Source organism: Microcaecilia unicolor, chromosome 10, assembly GCF_901765095.1.
Source record: "Microcaecilia unicolor chromosome 10, aMicUni1.1, whole genome shotgun sequence".
In the NCBI taxonomy this organism is placed as follows: domain Eukaryota; kingdom Metazoa; phylum Chordata; class Amphibia; order Gymnophiona; family Siphonopidae; genus Microcaecilia; species Microcaecilia unicolor.
This window is the reverse complement of record NC_044040.1, coordinates 189426810-189443607: the sequence shown is the minus strand read 5'-3', so window position 1 is coordinate 189443607 and position 16798 is coordinate 189426810. Positions and strand designations below refer to the sequence as shown.

At 46.1% G+C, this 16798-nt stretch overlaps 1 protein-coding gene across 4 annotated transcripts in view; it reads right to left on the bottom strand.

Annotated features, from left to right (window-relative positions):
• Positions 1-16798, bottom strand: part of SMC4 (structural maintenance of chromosomes 4) — a 254015-nt gene that overhangs the window by 27064 nt on the left and 210153 nt on the right. For all 4 annotated transcript variants that reach the window (XM_030216028.1, XM_030216027.1, XM_030216026.1 and 1 more), the window contains 2 exons: positions 10699-10888; positions 3861-4005 (listed from right to left, as the gene is read on the bottom strand). In XM_030216028.1, coding sequence (XP_030071888.1) covers positions 3861-4005; positions 10699-10888 — 335 coding nt within the window. The remainder of the gene's footprint in view (positions 1-3860; positions 4006-10698; positions 10889-16798) is intronic.

Genomic DNA, 16798 nt, shown 5'->3' with positions numbered 1-16798 from the left:
AAAAGCAAAGCTACTTACCAGTATCAGCTGTTCCCCGAGGACAGCAGATCTATTATTCTCACATCTGGGTGACATCATCCAATGGAGCCGGTGCAGACACTGACTACTGAATAAAGAAGTTTCTAGCAGCATCTCGCCGAGCATGAGTTGGTGCCTTCCCACCCGAAGTGTGAGTGCGGGTTCACCAGTCAGGTGAAAAAGCAAACAACTACAATTAAATTCAACACACAGGGGAGGGTATGTGAGAATAATCGGCCTACTGTCCTTGGAGAACATCTGCTACAGGTAAGTATCTTTGCTTTTTCAGAGGATAAGCAGCCTTTACTCTCACATCTGGGAATCCCTACCTACCAGGCTCACCGAAAACAAGAAAGCTAGAATAATTGAGTGTCAAAACATCGAGACTTCAATCAACCTGAAGCTGTATACGTTAGCTGTGTAGGTCCAGCATACTATACAAAAAAAAAGGGCCTAGAAGGGTGGAGTTGGATTCTAGACACCAAACAAATTCTGCAGAAATACCTGTCTGAAACGACTGTCGCATCGGGTATCCTGATCAAGACAGTAGTGGGATGTAAATGTGTGGACTGAAGACCATGTTGAAGCCTTGAAAATCTCCTCTATGAAGGCTACCGACAGCCAAGGCTGAGCTGTGACATGTCCCTCAAAAGTTAGCCCAGCATGGACATAAACAAAGGAGATGCAATCTGCGATCCAATTTGAATGCTAGATGATATAGAACACTGCATCTTGGTCGTCTGAATGAGAATTTGGTTCCGGATTTGATTGCTGAAAGCCTTTAGAGCGTTCCAAATGCCCGGAGCTCAAGGAGTAACTGAACCTCCTGAGCGGACCACTTGCTCTGTGTGAAGCTCATTTAAAGGAGCTCCCCAACCCAGGTTAGATGCATCCATTGTCAACACCCTTCGAGGTGGCAGAATTTGGAATGGAAGTCCCAGAGTCAAAATGGACCCGACTGTCCACAAAAGAAATGAGTGAGCCAGGTCTGGGGGAATGCGACTAACATCCATTAGGTTCTCCGTCGGCTAAGACCACTGGGAAGCTAAGGTCAAACTGAGCTCTAAAGTGCAGCCATGCCATGAGAGTGAAATGCACTTTTGAGGCCATGTGGCCAATCTCAATATTTGCTGAGTTGAAACCTGCTGGCTGCTGCGGACCTGCAAGGCGAGCGTTACTAAAGTACCTGTTCTTGCTTGAGGAAGGAAGGTCCAAGCCTGCACTGTATCGAGCAGGGCTCCTATTTATTCCAATTGGTAAATTGGATGTAGGTGGGACTTGGGGCAGTTGACAAACCTCAGTAGCTCCAGCCTCCAGCACCTGAATAGTTAAGACTCATGGACTCAATGACTCCTTCCTGAGATGTGCTTTTGACCAGCCAACTATCTAGGTAAGGAAACACATACACCCCCAGTCTGTATAGATACGCTGTGACTAACGGCAGATACTTGGTAAAAACTCTGGGGGCAGACGCCAGGCTAAATGGCAGAATGTAATATTGGAAGTGGAGTTTCCACAAGCGAAATCTGAGATACTTCCTGTGGTGGAAATATCAAAATGTGGGTATGTGTCCTTTAAGGCCAGAGAGCACAGCCATCGTTTTCTGAATTAGAGTAAGAAGAGTGCCCAGGGAAAGCATCCTGAACTTTTCCTTGACCAGAAATTTGTTCAAGGCCCTTAGGTATAGGATGGGCTGGAATCCTACCGTTTTTTCGATCATAGGGAAGTACCTGGAATATAATCCCTTCCCTTCTTCCCCTGGTGGCCTGGGTTAGACCACTCGGGCCTTGGAGGGTGGAGATCTCCTCTCCAAGTACTTGCTTGTGCTGACAGCTGAAAGATGCTGTTGGGCAACTGAAAGGTCTCCTCCTCCTTGCTTTAACAGCACAAATGCAGAAAGTCTTCCATTAAGGAGGTGGTAGAAACACAAATGACGACGGAATTCAAAAACGCATGGGATGAACACAGAAGATCTCTAATTAGAAAATGAAAGTTATAAAAAAAAAAAAAAAAAAAACAACCTTAAATAGCTGCATGTGTGTGGAAGTAAAAGTCACCATCTAAGTGTCATTAGACACATCCACACACATGCAGCCATTTAAGGTTAGGTTATTTATTTATTTTAGAACATTTGTATCCCACATATTCCCAACATAGCAGGCTCTTATAACTTCCATTTTCTATTTAGAGATCCTGTGTTCATCCCATGCCTTTTTGAATTTCATCACCATTTGTCTCTCTACCTCCTCCTTAATGGAGACTTTCCGCATCTGTGCTGTTAAAGAAAGGAGGAGGAGGAGACAGCACTCAAAGAGAACTTGGTACTCGGTAGGTGAGAAGCTGGTGCAAGTGCAGCATATACTTCCACGGGAACCCCGCAGGTTCCGCTGGATTCTCACAAACCCCGTTCTCATGCAGGTTTCTACTGGTCAATGAGATTAAAGGCAGACAAGAGGTCTAAAGAAACCAGAACAAGAAACGGACGTTGGTCACGTGAACAGCGGTTATTGTTGTGAAGAGCGAGAAGGGACTCCGAACTGTGCCCATTATGAAAACCCACCTGGGTAAGGGTGAAGAGCAAGAGTACTTTACAGGAAGCTGTCTAATTGGTGAACAAGTTTCTCAAGAATTTTAGAAAAAAAAAAAAGGGAGGTTAGAGAGAGGGTGAAACAAGAATGGACTGCGGGGTCAAGATTAGGTTTTTTTTAAGGAGCAGGTGACCATGGCTAATAGCTTATAGAGTTCATTGGTGTTGATATGTGTCCTGCAAAAAGTGACTGGATCTTGAATAATGGCTGGATAACCAGCAGCTTTGAGTCAAGAAGCACCATCTGTTCCTAGAACTTTTTCATGAGATGCTCCTCAAAGGCTGTTATTGAAAAAAGCATCATAGTAAAAGTGGCTACATCCTTCTTCAAGATACCGAAGATCTCGGTGTCTCAGTGAAATGCTCTGAAGGGACTCAACGCCAGTGTACCTTGGCGTGACTTCAGTAACCATGTCCCTTGAGTGGGAATCCAACAATGACTGATCTCAAGATGCTCTGAATTTTGAAGTGCCTCCAGCGTTCAAAGCAATTCTGGGAGTCTTGGAAACCAATGCTTCCAATACCAAAGTGTTTGGATTGGTCTTAAAGCCAAAAATTCATTTATGCTGCTTCTTTTGATCACAGATACCTCTCAGGCATCTATGAACACAGAATACGAGAGGGATCATGATCGAACCCCAGGCATCAAGAATGGTTATCTGTTATGGATATGATCCTGAAGAACTGGGAGCACTTTTTAGTGCTAATGAAACTATTTTCTGGGTTATGCCCAGAAAAACTGCCACACTGAAATCAAACTCCACAATAAAAAAATGGTACCCAACTGGGTACTTGAGGCTTACTCTGGCAACTGTACCTGCTGTACAATGCTTTGGGTGAACCTTTTCATTAAGGCAGTGAATAAATCCCATTAAATAAAATAAACAATGAGCCAATGAAGAAATAAAACCACAAAGAAAACTTAAAAACATCCACAAGACCTAAGGCAGCTAAGGGGCTTACTCAATGAAATGTAAAATCCTTGGGGTTTGGGGGGGGATTCAGGTGCAAGTTCTGAAGGAACACAAGAAAAATGTGACCGCTGCACTGCATGGAAAAAATGGCACATGAATGTGCAGCAGAATACTCTCAAAACTGAGTAAAGCTAGACAACAATTCCCATGCAAGGCTATGTCAGATGAGGATATACAAACCCTGCTTATCTTAAGAGAAAAAGGAGTATCAAATGAAATAAATGAATGAAAATACAGGCACTTCAGAAAACAAATTAAGAAAACTAATGAAACAAACTTACTTCAGCCTCCTTGCATTCTTTCATAACTTCAGTAGCCTTTTCTTCAAGGTTTTTCAGTTCTGCTGTTAACTCCACTATATCTTTCTCATTATCAATAATTTCCTTTTCTGTACGAATTACAGAATCTTCTGCTTTTTTAATATTTCTGAACAAATATTTTATAACAATACTCAGTAATATCAAGTATAACAGTTCCAACAAGTTTAACATTAAAAAAAAAATTGATCTGAAGGTCAAATTTGTTTCCTACCCAGTTTCATTTTTGGTAATACATTTTGTGCCAAAAAAACCCATGTATATATGCCATGTTGGAAGGGAATATACTCTTGTATCTCTAGAAGTACTTTCAGAATATAGCAATGTGAACTAAAGCGAAGTTACTTACCTGTAGCAGGTATTCTCCGAGAACAGCAGGCTGATTGTTCTCATATATGGGTGACGTCCACGGCAGCCCCAGGTCTGGAAAATCTTCCTAGCAACAAAAGTTGCTAAAGCCTTATGAAGCAAAACCAAAGAAAGGAACAACTCCAAAGGGGAAGCGGGCGGGCTGGTGAGATCAGCCTGCTGTCCTCGGAGAATACCTGCTACAGGTAAGTAACTTCGCTTTCTCCGAGGACAAGCAGGCTGCTTGTTCTCACATATGGGTATCCCTAGCCCCCAGGCTCACAAAACAACAAACAGGGCCAATTGGGCCTCGCAATGGCGAGGACATAACAAAAATTGACCTACAAAGAAACATCTAACAGAGTGCAGCCTGGAACAGAATAAAAATGGGCCTAGGGGGGTGGAGTTGGATTCTAAACCCCGAACAGATTCTGCAGCACCGACTGCCCAGTCGGCTATCCTGCTGAAGGCAGTAATGAGATGTGAATGTGTGGACTGATGACCATGTCGCAGCCTTGCAAATCTCTTCAATAGTGGCTTACTTCAAGTGGGCCACTGACGCTGCCATGGCTCTAACACTATGAGCCGTGACATGACCCTCAAGAGTCAGCCCAGCTTGGGCGTAAGTGAAGGAAATGCAATCTGCTAGCCAATTGGAAATGGTGCGTTTCCCCACAGCCACTCCCCTTCTGTTGGGGTCGAAAGAAACAAACATTTGAGCGGACTGTCTAAAGGGGCTTGTCCGCTCCACATAGAAGGCCAATGCTCTCTTGCAGTCCAATGTATGCAACTGACATTCAGCAGGGCGGGTATGAGGACAGGGAAAGAATGTTGGCAAGACAATTGACTGGTTCAGATGGAACTCCGACACCACCTTCGGCAAGAACTTAGGGTGAGTATGGAGTACTCCATTATGATGAAATTTAGTATAAGGAGCATGGGCTACCAAGGCTTGAAGCTCACTGATTCTACGAGCTGAAGTAACAGCCACCAAGAAAATGACCTTCCAGGCAGCTGAAGGGCATGTCGTAAATTCCTGTTCAGGGGTACTTACGATTCTTTTGATGTGGCGTCCACAGCCGCTACTCAGGGTATAGTGATGCGCAGACTCTCATGGCTGCGTGCCTCTGACCTAGACAATAAGAGTCCAGCAGCGGCTTGCAGATGCTCCTTGCTGGGGGAATAATATTTTTGGTGAAAAAGTTGAAGAGGTGGTAGAGCAGCTCCACCAGTGGGAAACCACATTCGACAAACTCTCCCAACGGGCACCTTCAGCATCTACCTCATCAGGTAGACGTTTTTACGGGGAAGGAGGAATTCTCCCTATGCTTACAAGCAGCGTGAGGGTGCCTGAGATTGCCTGGTTGCACCGAGTGCACTTCTTGAAGTTGGTGGCGAGCCTTGATGTCATCAACAGAAAAATAGTGGCGGCGAAATCAAAATTCGCGATGGTGCCAAAGGAAGGGCACAAAAAAGGGAGAAAACCCGTACGGGCGGCCAAAATGGCTGCACACGACGACGAAAGGAAACTTGAGGGCAAAAACTAAAGAAACTAAGGGAAAACACTTAAAAAAATTTTTTAAGACAAACTAAACAGCTCATGCATGAGCACGAAGAAGAAGAAAAAACTGGCAAAAAGTCGACTAAAAACAAAGGCTTTTTTTTTTCTGGGGCACAGAACTGCTGTAAATAGCCGCTCTTGACTGCGGAAAAAAAGAAGACTGAAGTGGGACTCTTGCGCGGCGGGTGGGAAGATAGCCGCACCCGCGTGCTTGAAGGCTTTAGCAAGTTTTGTTGCTAGGAAGATTTTCCGGACCTGGGGCTGCCATGGACGTCACCCATATGTGAGAACAAGCAGCCTGCTTGTCCTCGGAGAAACTAGCATTCCAATTCTCTAAATGAAATACAGCATTTAGTTGAATATTTGAGAAAGTTTGTTCATGGCAGGTCTTCTAATGCAGAACCATATTTTTATTTACTTCAGGAAAGTTAAGAACAAAGAATAGCCATACTGGGTCAGACATGGTCCATGTAACCCAATATCCTGTTTCTAACAGTGGTGAATCCAGGTCACAAGTACCTGGCAGAAATAGTAGCAACATTCCATGCTACCAATCTCAGGGCAAGCAGTGGCTTACCAGTGTCTTTCTCAATAGCAGACTATAGACGTTTCCTCCAGGAACTTGATCAAACCTTTTTAAAACCCAGATGCGCTTAACCATTACATAAGTACATAAATATTGCCATACTGGGAAAGACCAAAAGGTCCATCGAGCCCAGCATCCTGTTTCCAACAGTGGCCAATCCAGGTCACAAATACCCGGCAAGATCCAAAAAATGTACAAGACATTTTATACTGCTTATCCCAGAAATAGAGGATTTTCCCCAAGTCCATTTGATAACGGTCTATGGACTTTTCCTTTAGGAAGCCGTCCAAACCTTTTTTAAACTCCGCTAAGCTCTTGATCAGCTCGTCCGGGTCCTCTCCAAACAATAACGCCCCTTTAAAGCGGAGGTTACACAACCACCCCTTTGAAGTCACATCTGCCGTCAAGCTCCAGAGCCACAAAAAAAAAAAAAAAAAATCAAACAACCCCCCCCCCCCCCCCCCCAGTGTGTGGCCATTAAAATGGTCATACTTTCAGAAGACATTCAAATCAGATCATAGAAAGTCAGCTAGAAAAGCTGCAGCCAACTCTAGCTGAGCTGCTCCCAAGATTTCTCCTGAATTCTCTACCAGAGGTTCCTTAGGGGAAAATGCTCAGTCCAATTATAACAGGTTCTAGCTACTAGGGCCCCACAGACTATCACCTGCAAGACAAGTGCCGATACCGCAAAGGCCTATTTCAGTGAGGACTCCCATACACCACTCTTGTGAATCCTTTGGGGCCACCTTCCACAGGAATGGTGGTCCTTTTGGCGACTTCTGAGATGAAAGCACATACTTTTGTGAGATGTAAGGCTGCCTCACTGGAACCGATTTAACTGTCACTTTTAACCCTGGGAGTCCAACTCCTCTGCTATGATGTCTTTAATGGTTCTATGCACTGGGAACGCTGAGCCGGTTTCTTAATTCCCTCTAGTAGTGGGTCCTCTTACTCTCAAGCTGGCTCTGTGCCCATAGTCTTCAAAGCAGAGAACACCTGCGCTATCAAAGACAGCTCATCTCTATGAAAAAATGAAAAAAACTCTTACTACTCTGGTATCCTCCCCAGGTGGAATCTCATTTTCCTCTAGCCAGTCTCTGTTTCACCAAACTGGGTTCTAGAGGAATCTCCATCCAAACTCACTGACTCCATTAATCACAATATTAAGACACCAGGAACCATGGCTTCTTGGCACCTGATGACTCCTATAGGGGATCTGACTCCTCTGCTTCCAACTGACCCTCAAAGCGAAAGCTATTCTTTAAACAAAAATCCTCATCCATTAGCAACACAAATTCAGAGGATAATCCCTGCATTGTGTACTCCTATATAGGAAAGTGACACTAGATATTTCCGATCCTGGGGCTGCTGTGGACGTCACCCATCAGTGAGAACAAGCAGCCTGCTTGTCCTTGGAGAATTATATTTCCACGTCAGGACATTCTCCTTGGTTATAACTGTGTGCGCTGCCTCCATCAGGTGTGGCTCCCCTCTGGCAACTGTGCTGATTGCAGAAGCTTGGCCATTATCAAAAATTCTTGGAACCTGCTCCGTATCCTAAAGCAGCAAAAGCACAGGCCCAGCTTCACTCACTGCAGCCCCAGCCACCCTGCTGACCAACTACTACTACTACTACTACTATTTAACATTTCTAGAGCGCTACAAAGTGTACGCAGCGCTGTACAAACACAGAAGAAAGACAGTCCCTGCTCAAAGAGCTTACAATCTAATAGACAAAAAGTAAAGCATTTAAATGTAAAATATTTAAGCAGTCAAGCACAAGAGAACAGTCACAGAAGGACTGAAGATGTTGAAGGGTGGTCAGTGTGATTAGGTGTAACTCTGGTTGGAGTAGTGGGAGAAGGTGATAGAAGAATAGAAATGGGTGAGATAAAAGTAATGAGTGGGTTGATAGGGAGGTTATATAAGACATGTCACTCTAGGAGTGGGTGGGTAGAGGGGTAGGGTGGGCGGGACTAAGTCTAAAGCAGGAGAAGGTATTCTCTGCAGCCTCTCTGTGAGATGGAAAATGCTCTCTGAAGCTGCTGCTATAAGTTGTTAGTTTTCTCTCCCTGAAAGAGATCCAAGCCACACCCACGAAGTTCAAACTGTCAGTGGGGAGGGTGAGGGGAGGAAATGGCAGTGCTTGATGAAAAAGAGAGCTCAGTTTGATAGGAGATATACTATAGGATGTCATTCTGAGGCCAGGCTAAGTCTAAAGCAGGAGAAGGTATTCTCTGCAGCCTATCTGTGAGATGGAAAATGCTCTCTGAAGCTGCTGCTATAAGTTGTTAGTTTTCTCTCCCTGAAAGAGATCCAAGCCACACCCACGAAGTTCAAACTGTCAGTGGGGAGGGTGAGGGGAGGAAATGGCAGTGCTTGATGAAAAAGAGAGCTCAGTTTGATAGGAGATATACTATAGGATGTCATTCTGAGGCCAGGCTAAGTCTAAAGCAGGAGAAGGTATTCTCTGCAGCCTATCTGTGAGATGGAAAATGCTCTCTGAAGCTGCTGCTATAAGTTGTTAGTTTTCTCTCCCTGAAAGAGATCCAAGCCACACCCACGAAGTTCAAACTGTCAGTGGGGAGGGTGAGGGGAGGAAATGGCAGTGCTTGATGAAAAAGAGAGCTCAGTTTGATAGGAGATATACTATAGGATGTCATTCTGAGGCCAGGCTAAGTCTAAAGCAGGAGAAGGTATTCTCTGCAGCCTATCTGTGAGATGGAAAATGCTCTCTGAAGCTGCTGCTATAAGTTGTTAGTTTTCTCTCCCTGAAAGAGATCCAAGCCACACCCACGAAGTTCAAACTGTCAGTGGGGAGGGTGAGGGGAGGAAATGGCAGTGCTTGATGAAAAAGAGAGCTCAGTTTGATAGGAGATATACTATAGGATGTCATTCTGAGGCCAGGCTAAGTCTAAAGCAGGAGAAGGTATTCTCTGCAGCCTATCTGTGAGATGGAAAATGCTCTCTGAAGCTGCTGCTATAAGTTGTTAGTTTTCTCTCCCTGAAATAGATCCAAGCCACACCCACGAAGTTCAAACTGTCAGTGGGGAGGGTGAGGGGAGGAAATGGCAGTGCTTGATGAAAAAGAGAGCTCAGTTTGATAGGAGATATACTATAGGATGTCATTCTGAGGCCAGGCTAAGTCTAAAGCAGGAGAAGGTATTCTCTGCAGCCTATCTGTGAGATGGAAAATGCTCTCAACCAATAGCTGCTATGGCCCCCGCAGCTCTGAGTTAATTTAATCTCCACCCTTTACAGCCAAAACTACTGCATGTACTAATGAAAAAAAAAAAAAAAAAGAGATACTCTCTGTAGTGAAGGATAACCACTTGCTTCTACTATTTTTAGTCTTCTTTTAACAGCTACTTTTTTTAATGGTCCTAGAAGGAAATATCCAAAATTGATCTAAACTAAGGCCCTAACCCAGCCTCCTAAACCAGTCACTAAGTAGGATAAATCACCTACCATCTGTTGGAGATTGATAAATACCAACTTAAGTGGCGGCACAGGGTAATAAAGGATGATATCCCTAGTTCAGTAGTTTTCAGTCTCCACCTGAGCATGTAGACTGGTCTGGTTGAGACAATAAAGGAACATAGATTTATAAATGACAAACACAAAGTATACAAACAAAAAGGAGCAACACTGGGCCTTCAAGACAGACAACAGGAGTATTTTATTGATAAATGACCCGACACGAGCCGTGTTTCGGCGTTAAAGAACGCCTGCCTCAGGGGTCTAACAATAAAACATATAAAAACATATAAATCATCATAAAAAATAAACAAATTTTAAAACATACGTTTGATCAACATTTTTGTATATAGAATTTAAAATTTAGATAATTAGAATTTTTAAATTCGATAAACAAAAATGTTCAGTCTATTGTGGATTGCTTAGATAACACTATATAGACATATATATATGTAATTTTCAGTGATGTTTCCCTATTATATTTTTCAATATATTTTATAATCCATTTTATGAATGTTTTTAACAATATTACAATGCTGATCAAACATATGTTTTAAAATTTATTTTTTATGGTGATTTATATGTTGTATTGTTAGACCCCTGAGGCAGGCGCTCTTTAACGCCGAAACAAGGCTTGTATTGGGTCATTTATCAATAAAATACTCCTGTTGTCTCAGTCTTGAAGGCCCAGTGTTGCTCCTTTTTGTTTGCATACTTTCTATGTATGCTGGTTACCCTCTCTGTTTGGCTTCTTAAATCACAAACACTGCAGCAACAATTTATCACTGTTGGTAAAATGAAATGTTATGGAAGTACAGTAGTTACAATACCTGTCTGCAGTCTTGATTGCCACTTGAGCCTTTGTAATAGCTGAAGAACATTCATCTATTTCTTTATTGACTTTATCTAATTTGTCTTGCTGGGCTTTAAGCTTATGATTGTTAATATCAATTATGAGGCTATGTAGTCTCTTAACTTCTGCTTCCACTTTTCCAGCCTTTTCTGCTACTTTTTCATGTTCTGTAATTACAAATAATTTTATATGATTTTTTTTCTTTCAAAGACAGATAACTTAGATCATAATTTAAGGTACATTTTGGGACTTCATTCATAAGAAAGCTTTCCAAGAATTAAAACCCTGAGGTGCTGTCACAAAGGGATATAAAACATGAATGAAACCTGTAGTAGTAAATGATTCAGAATACCATTTTAAAATAGTGTTTTTGACTTATTGGTATATCACTACTAAAACAAAATTTTGCCTTGATAGAACTTGACCACTTAGTTAAAAAAAACAAAACTGAATTATTAATGCAGTTTGCCATGTAAATAGAGGATCGTAACCTTCAACATAAAGGTTACATTTAACCTTACCTGTCAATTTTCCTTCTCTTCAGTCCAGCTCCGCCCAGACTGAAAGGAGGAAGCCATACCTCAGGATTCTCCTGGACTCTCAATTCAGACTGAGGTTCTTAGAGCACAGTGGTATAATGGATACTAGGATACTATCCTACTACTACTTATTTCTAAAGTGCTACTAGATGTACTGTACACTTGGACAAGAGCTTACAATCTAATTAGGCCAAACAGGACAAACAAGAGATAAGGAAATATTAAAGTGAGGATGATAAAGGTGAAATTAGGCCTTACCTGCTAATTTTCTTTCCTCTAGATCCTCCAGACCGTTCAAGATGCGTGGGTTATGCACTCCTACCAGCAGAGGGAGACTGAGAACACTAAAACTTCTTATATAAGTAGCCTGTGCAGACCTTCTACTAACCAGTAAAACAGTAACAAAGCAGAGGAACAAAACACCTCCACCTAAATAAAACCACTGAATCCACACTCAGATCTCCCCCCCTTAAGACAGGGGAATTCAACTGCAGATGGGCACAAACAGTACCACAAACTGCCCTTAGTAAAACTCCAGGACCCAAATCACAGGAGCTACTAGAAATATCAGCAACTGAAGTCTAAAGAAAATATCATACTGAACTGTCTGATACACTGGGTGGGCTCTTGAACGGTCTGGAGGATCTAGAGCAGTGATGGCGAACCTTTTAGAGACCGAGCGCCCAAACAGCAACCCAAAACCGAATTATTTATCGCAAAATGCCGGTACTCATTATGGGCGGGGTCACCACATATGACTCCACCCCTATGATAGCCACACCCCTTACACCAGCCATGGCGCATATAAACAGACATCATTGAAAATATTATACTAGTGGAGAAAAAAATAACATGACTTTCTTCCATTATAAATCATTTCTGTAAGCTGTTACAGCTCCAGTATGCCCAGTGCAAAATAAGACAGCAGATGTAAATTCTCCAATTCGACGTATTCCAAACACTAAAATGAAAATATCCATATTGGTTCTAGTCGCTGATTCTGCTGCTCTCTATCTTTTCTCTTAACTCCGTTTCCAGGGCTTCCTTTCCATTGATTTCTTTACTTTCCTCCTTTCTTCTTCATTTCTTGCCCTCCATCCATGTCCAGCAACCATCCTCTCCCCTCCAGCCATAAATGTCCAGCAGCCCTCCTCTCCCCCCTGCCCTACCTCCCAGCACCCACCATCAGGCCTCCCTCCCACCCAGCACCCACCAGCAAGCTTCCCTCCCACCCAGCACGCAGCAGCAGGCCTCCCTCCCACCCAGCACCCACCATCAGACTTCCCTCCCACCCAGCACGCAGCAGCAGCAGGCCTCCCTCCCACCCAGCACCCACCATCAGGCCTCCCTCCCACCCAGCAGCACACAGACAGCACCAGGCCGGCCTCCCGCCCTCCCTCCAACCCAACGAGCATCAGGCCGCCCGCCCGTCCGTCCGTCCTCCCTCCCACCAGGAACCCCCCTCCTCCTAAAATTTAAAAAGCGTACCTCCTCAGTCGGGGTTAAGGCGGCGTGCGTCGGCAGCGAAGCGCCTGTGCTTCGCTCGACGCGCCTTCGGCCTTCCCTGTCTCTCAAGCTCTAGCTTGAGAGACAGGGAAGGCCGAAGGTGCGTCGAGCGAAACACAGGCGCTTCACTGCCGACGCACGCCGCCTTAACCCCGACTGAGGAGGTTGGAGGTACGCTTTTTAAATTTTAGGAGGAGGGGGGGTTCCTGGTGCTGGGAGGGAGGGAAGGAGGGAGGGAGGACGGGCGGGATGTTGCTCGTTGCGTTGGAGGGAGGGCGGGAGGAAGGCCGAACTGGGAGGGAGAGTGGGCGGACCAACGATGGCGACGGCGCGCGTGCCAAGGGAGAGGGCTCTGCATGCCCTCTCTGGCACGCGTGCCATAGGTTCGCCATCACTGATCTAGAGGAAAGAAAATTAGCAGGTAAGGCCTAATTTCACCTTCCTCAGCAATCCTCCAGACCGTTCAAGACGCTTGGGACGTACCAAAGCAGTAAACACATCTAAGGGTGGGACCTGCGAAGCCCAGAGGACAGGACTGCAGCTCCAAAACTGGCATCCTCCCTTGCCTGTACATCCACTCTGTAATGTTTGACAAAAGAATGCAGGGAGGACCACACTGCCGCCGCTCTGCAAATGTTCATCGGTGGAACAAAACCACTCTCTGCCCAAGAAGCCGCCATCCCCCTAGTGGAATGTGCCTTCAGCCCCACCGGCACCGTACGGCCATGCAATATGTAAGCCGAAGAGATGGCATCCTTCAACCACCGAGCTACAGATGCCTTAGAAGCAGCCGCTCCCTTCTTGGGCCTCCCATGAAGGACAAATAACCTGTCTAAAGACCTGAATTCCTCCGACCTGCGCAAGTAAACCTTCAACACTCTGTGCACATCCAATTTCGCCAAACGACGCTGAGAAGCATCCTCCGTCTGGTCCCCCAAGACCGGCAACGAAATCACCTGATTGACATGAAAGGAGGATACCACCTTAGGCAAAAACGAAGGGACTGGACGCAGCGAAACCTTTTCCTTAGAAAACCATAGGAACGGAGGCCTACATGAAAGAGCCTGAAGTTCCGAAATCCTGCGAGCCGATGATATAGCTACCAAAAAAACCACCTTCATAGTAAGGTCTTTTATCAAACGAGACTCCAAGGGCTCAAAAGGAGAACCCGCCAAAGAGTCAAGAACGATATTAAGATCCCACTGAGGAACTACTGGCCACTGAGGACGAAGCAACTTCACCCCCTCAAAAAACGACCACAGCCGGGGAAGACGCAACCGACATGCCCTGCACCTTACCCCGAAAACATGCCAAAGCAGTCAGCTGCACCTTCAAAGATGACAATGAAAGGCCCTTCTCAAAACCATCCTGCAAGAAATCTAAAATGCACGACACAGAAGCTGTCGAAGGGACACACGCCCGGTCCCCACACCAATCTTCAAATATGCGCCACACACGCACATAGGCCAAAGACGTCGAATGTTTGCGAGACTGCAGCATCGTCAATCACCTGAGGAGAAAACCCTTTCCTTCTCAACCGTTCCCTCTCAAGGGCCACACCGTAAGAGAGAACCAAGCCGGATCCGGTATGACAATTGGACCCTGACACAACAGCACCGAGCCCCCCAGCCGCAGAGGCTCGCCTTCTAACAAGCGCATCAGATCCCTGAACCACGGCTGAAGCGGCCAATTCGGAGCCACCAACAACACCGGACCCGAATGACATTCTACCCTCTGTCGGACTCGACCTATCAAGGGCCACGGGGGAAACACGTACAGCAACACCCGCTGAGGCCACGGAAGGACCAATGCATCGATCCCTTCTGCTCGCAGATCCCGACGCCGACTGAAATAGAGGAACCTGAGCATTGTGTGCCGACGCCATGAGATCCACTACTGGCATTCCCCACTTTAGAACTATCTGGTCGAACGCCGACCGGTGCAGACACCATTCTCCGGGGTCCAACATGTGTCTGCTTAGAAAATCCGCGTTCACGTTGACCACCCCGGCCATGTGCGCCGCCAAAATCTGCACTAGATGCCTTTCCGCCCAACTCATGAGCTGAGCCGTCTCGATTGCCAACCACTGACTCTTTGAACCGCCCTGCCGGTTGACATACGCTACCACTGTCACGTTGTCAGACATGACTCTTACCGCCTTTCCAACCACACTTGAGCGAAATGCCAAAAGAGCTGGCTGAATCGCCCTCATCTCCAATCAGTTGATAGACCACTGAGCTTCCTCAGTCGACCACCATCCCTGCGCGCACCAACTGAGACAGAGCTCCCCAGCCCAGCAGACTGGCATCCGTTACCAGAATCACCCACTGAGGAGATTCCAAAGGCATGCCCTTTTTCAGATGGGCCGAGCACAGCAACCACTGGAGACTGCGCTGAGGAGCCCCCCCTCAATGGCAACCGCAACTCCAAACTGTGTACCTGGGGAGACCACCGGGACAACAGAGCCGCCTGAAGCTGACGCATATGCGCCCTGGCCCATGGTACTACCTCTATTGTCTCTGCCATGAGGCCTAGAACCAGAAGGTACATTCGAACCGCCGAACTCCGAACGGACATTAACAGCCGGACCTGCTGCTGAAAAGAGGCGATCTGAGAATCCGGCAGAAAAACACAACCCACTGCCTTGTTGAACCGCACGCCCAAGTACTCCAGACTCTGCTTTGGGATCAACTGACTTTTGACTACATTCACTACCCATCCGAGCGATTCCAGAAACGCAACCACCTGAGCTGTTGCCGCAACACTGTAAGCTCGAGACTTCGCCCGGATCAACCAGTCTTCCAGATATGGATGCACCAGAGTTCCCTGCCTCCACAAAACCGCTGCTAACACCACCATTATCTTGGGGAAGGTGCGTGGAGCCATTGCCAGACCAAAAGGCAGAGCACAGAACTGGAAGTGCCTCCCTAAAATCGCAAAATGAAGGAAACGCTGATGGGCCTCTCGAATCGGCACGTGCAGATATGCTTCCGTGAGATCCAGCGACATGAGAAATTCTCCCTGACGAACAGCCACTAAGAGTTAGCGCAGAGTCTCCATGCGGAAGGATGGCACCTTGCGCGCCCCATTGACCCTCTTGAGATCTAAAATGGGTTGATACTGGTCCTCCTTCTTCAGTACCACAAATTAAATGGAATAACAACCCATTCCCTGCTCGTGCCGAAGAACGGGTACCACAGCACCCAAATGAATTAAGCGACCCAGAGTCTCTTGAATAGCCTTTAACTTGACTCGAGAGTGACAAGGAGAGGGAAGAAACAGATCAGGCAGCGGGTGCTCAAACTCGAGCGCATAACTGTTGCGAACGACCTCCAGCACCCACTGATCTGAAGTAATTTGGGTCCACCCCTGATAAAACAGAGAAAGTCGTGCCCCGACCTTCACCAGAGGCTGGACCCGCACTCCTTCATAAAGAGGACTTACCATTTCCGGCACCTCCGGAGGAGTCCCTACCTCCTCGGCGACCCCCTCGAAATGACTGCATCCGCTGGAAAAAACGGCTTTTAGAAGGAGATACAAATCTGCACGGCCTGTACCGCCTCGCGTCCTTAAACCGACCTCTAGCCGAACCACCTCGACTAGCCGCCTTAGGCCGTAACTCCAGCAACCGTGAGACCTTGGTATCCCCAAGACCACTCATCAGTTTATTCAAGTCCTCTCCAAACAACATAGAACCTTTGAAAAGTAGAGAACACAACTTTGCTTTAGAGGCCGCATCTGCCACCCAGCCCCTAAGCCAAAGAGCCCTGCGAGCCGTCACCGCCAGAGCCATATTCTTAGCCGAAGCCCTTAGCAAATCATAAAGGGTGTCCGCCAAAAACGAAGACCCCATCTCCAATTTGGCCAGCTCCTGAACCAAACCAGTCCTATCTAACGCAGGCTCATCCAAGAGCTTCTCTACCCAACAGAAACAAGCTCTGACTATCAAGCCCCCACACACAGAGGCTTGCAAAGCCAAAGCCGACAAACCAAAGCTGCGCTTCAGAAAGGACTCCAGCTTCCTATCCTGAG